Here is a 3,916-nt window from a genome sequence, read left to right as displayed (position 1 = left end):
GGTAAGCAGAAGATATGTATAAGAAAATCTATCAGATATATATTTTTATAAATATTTATGTGATTTTAATGAAAATATTTTATATAAACTAAGCTATATAAATATATAAAGTAAATATAGAAAAGTAATTTGATTTTCAGTTTTCTAATCTATTAATAATGAATTTCCTTTTATTATAAATCTACTGTTTAACGCAACCAAACTGCTCAAACGCAGTTTATCTACATTACAACTTGTCCGCAGCAAACGTGTTTGTTGATCCCAATGTCAAACTCTTTGAAGGTTTGACTGTGTACACAACATGCGCACCTGTTGCACTTTGGGAGCCAACATGTTGGCGCTTAACAGAAATCAAATTGTAAGTTGATACTAAATTATAATGCACAAATTGTTATAGGCTTCAAAGTTTAAATTTTTCATTTTACCGCCGCTCACTTAAATTTTTATTAAAATTTATAAAATTTATTAATGAACGAGAAAATCTATTCACAATCTAATTGTTTGAACTGCTCACTCGCTGCTAGAACGCCACTCACTTCTGTTCTTATCTCGATCTTGGCTTTTGTATAACAAACAATAAATACAGTTTTGCATGTACATACAAATACATATACATATAGATATATATACAGCAATATACTAATCAAAAGCTTAGATTAGATTATGAGGGCTCGGTTGCGAGGCACCCACTATGTAGCCCTTGGCAGTGAGCACGCTGCGACAGCGGACGTGCACCTGGTAGCGCAGAGACCAATCGATTGTATAGCCGGGTGCCAAGCAAGAGAACTGCTCCTCAGCCAGCAGCAGTTCCGGATCGCTGTGTGTATTAAGTACCAATTCATGTTCGCGGCAGAATTCATTCAGTTCGTCTGGCACTACGCAGCAGGCGGCCAGATTTACCTGCGCTATGGTAGGCGCCACCTCAGCCGAATTGTATAGCTCAGCCAAAGCCTTTGTGTCAAGATCGGCAATACCCAACTGTTTGATTTGTTGCTTGAGTGCGTATTTCTCTAAGCCCTTGTAGAGTAACTTTAGCTCGGCTATGCCCTGCTCACCGTTACGTGCGCTCCAGCTGTTGGCTGCATAGCTAACGTTGGGGCAGCTACCGCAGTCGTTGCTACTGGCAACGGCCGAGACATTGGGATGGTAAGCCAGCACCACGTTGTCCACATGCGTCACATTGAGTATGTTGAGCAATGCGTCGACCGCCTGATTGATGCACTCTAACGAATTTTTGTTGAGGAATATCTTGGCACCAATGCTAATCTCATTGCGTCTATTCTCTGTAAGTCGGTTGTTCAGTTCCTGCGTAGCACAGAGCACGCGGCCATGCCGCTTGTCAATCTCAACCACCACGCTCTCGGAATTTGGATCGTTGTGCAGTGTGACTTTCAATCCGTCGTAAAGCTCCTCGTTTGACTTGCGTTGTCCTATCTCCTTGTTGATAATGTTGCCCGTGCTGATGACTACGTTCTCGTAGTTTTTCGTTATTGTTGGCATCATTCTGCTGCTGCTCACTGCTCACAATTTTACTTTTCAGCTAATAATCCGATTTGCTGATAACTGATGATTATCCCGACTGCCCTGACTATCGCACTCAGTAATATCTGTTGTTTTTTTTGGCTCGACAGCTGTGTGCAGCACTAGTGATGTTAGCACGCAATATCGATGTATATCGGCTCATCGATTATTGACAAGTCATTTGCGCAAATATCGTTTACTAATATATCGAATGAATTGAGTTTAATTATTATAATTTCATTTAATGCAGTTTAATTCTATTAGCTGCATATATTATTTAATTTTAATAATTATGTATTTATCAACACTGATATATTTTGACTCACTTAAAAAAAAGTCATATTTTCAGTATTTTTTTATTAATATTTATAACTTGTCCGCAGCTAACGTGTTTGTTGATCCTAGTGTGAAACTCTTCGAAGGTTTGAGTGTGTACAACATACGCACCTGTTGCACTTGACAGCCAACATGTTGGCACCTAACTGAAAGCAAATTGTTAGGTGATAGAAAAACACATTTATAAATAAAATATATACTTGTAATTGCGCTAGAATCAAAATCAAAATTTATATAAGCTTAAACATCCGAGTTTAATATTTCACATATTACATAATCGAACGTACTTAAAATGCACTTAAATTGTATTTTCAGTGTACATAAATCGTGTGTGACACGAGCTGTCATAAAGCAATAAGGATTCATTAAGTTTGCTAAAAGAGCGAGTTTTTCAGATAGCTGCAATGCATACATACAGCCAGCTTAAATGGCGAAAATTTATTAATGGAGCTGAAAGTACGTGCTTGTGGTGACTACGATTGGGGATTGAGACACGGCAATTTATGGGCAGCAAACTCAATTTCAATATCGAAATGTTGTTGTTCAACAGTGCAACAATTAATGTCTGACACTGTCAGCTTTTTAATTGAAATTTATGTCGGCGATTACAGTCTGAGATTAAATACGTACATGCGATGACAGCTGACGTGTTTCCCCCTCTCTCTCTCTCTCTTTCTCTCATTCTCTACGTCCACACACAAGCACTCTGGCGCTTACTAGCTTTTGCTCTTAAGCATTAGCATTGTTTGCTTAAGGAAATGACAGAGTTGAGTTGGCGTACTTACATAAGTAAGTCTGATTGTTGTTATCTGGTGTTAATTGAAAGTATAAGCCTTTAAGCTGTCAAGAGCTCATACACTAAGTTTTTATAAGCCTCAAGTTGGCTTAAAATAATTAAAAGATATAAAACTTTGCATGCAAACTAACGTATCTTTATCTGTTTCTGCATCTTTATTTTTTTCCGTGTCTTTATCTATATCTGCATCTGTATCTGTACTTGCATCTGTCTCTGTATCACGAATTCAAATGTAAAACATTTCATCATCAATTTAATGAACTGAAATTTAAAAATTTAAATTATTTCCTCAAGCAAACACGCACATTGCGCTTAACACATAATTATTAAATTGCGAAATAAAAAACAATTATCTGAAAATACCTTCAGAGCCGCACGAACTACAAACCAACTGCATAAAAAGTTTTGGCACTTTTAATGAGTGTTTCTTTGGCCACTGGCAATGGCAATTTAAGAGGTGGCAAAAAGTTTTGCCACAGCGCCCGAGGCATCATCAGCTGCTGGTCCGACAAAACATGCGCGTAATTGTGGGCGAGTGTTGAAGGAAATGAATTTTATATGTGTATAGCAATGAGTGCAAATGGCTGTTCCTTGGATTATAGACCCCACTTTATCTGAAAGCAAAGATGATGACGCCTTAGCTCTGGTATGTCCAGTAATTAATTAATGAATATCTCTTTAACAATTCTCTTTGCACAAATTTAAAAATTTATTAAATTTCACACCTAGAATCTGGTAAACAAACGTGTAATAAATTTTGCAGCAAATTCCCTAATGCGATTGCACAAACAGCAGCCACAATGCGCACCACAAACACTTTGAGAGAGAAATTGCCCGTCCAAGAAACGAACAAGCACATATGTCTATGTGTGTGTGTGTGTGTGGGTGACTGTGTATGTATGGAATATGCTACATATGCACTAAGGATATCTGATCTACCAACTGGCCAAGGAGTCCTGCTTGCCTCTCGAGCATTGTTAGACACGATTTATGGCTGCCCCGCATTGGGCAGTTATTTATTTTATTTTCTTGTAACAGAAAAACTGCACATGACGCCATATGTGGGAGCTGGCTACGTTTACAATTTTTTTCACAATTATATCATTTTCTAAGAAATTTAGTTTTATTTTGAATTAATTAGTGAACTTTGAATTGTACAAAAATAAAATAAATCTAGAGTTGACAATGAGAAGCCAGACTAAAGATTAAAAGTAAAAAACAAAATTAAAATAAAGATTAAAGTATAAAATGACTGAGTAGTAA

At 37.1% G+C, this 3,916-nt stretch overlaps 1 protein-coding gene across 1 annotated transcript; it reads right to left on the bottom strand.

The window, feature by feature from the left end:
* Positions 1-274: 274 nt before the first annotated feature.
* LOC111599464 (glutamate--cysteine ligase regulatory subunit-like) lies at positions 275-1,654 on the bottom strand. Its single transcript, XM_023315134.2, has one exon. The coding sequence runs from the start codon at positions 1,501-1,503 to the stop codon at positions 652-654; it is 852 nt and encodes a 283-aa protein (XP_023170902.1). The 5' UTR covers positions 1,504-1,654; the 3' UTR covers positions 275-651.
* Positions 1,655-3,916: the final 2,262 nt, after the last annotated feature.

The sequence above is a fragment of the Drosophila hydei genome, unplaced genomic scaffold (genome assembly GCF_003285905.1).
Source record: "Drosophila hydei strain 15085-1641.00,03,60 unplaced genomic scaffold, DhydRS2 tig00008114-arrow-pilon, whole genome shotgun sequence".
Lineage (NCBI taxonomy): Eukaryota > Metazoa > Arthropoda > Insecta > Diptera > Drosophilidae > Drosophila > Drosophila hydei.
This window is presented reverse-complemented; position numbering and strand designations above follow the sequence as displayed.

Coding starts and splice junctions, on each gene's coding strand:
- LOC111599464 (XM_023315134.2), bottom strand. CDS start 1,503: ATGATGCCAACAATAACGAAAAACTACGAGAACGTAGTCATCAGCACG.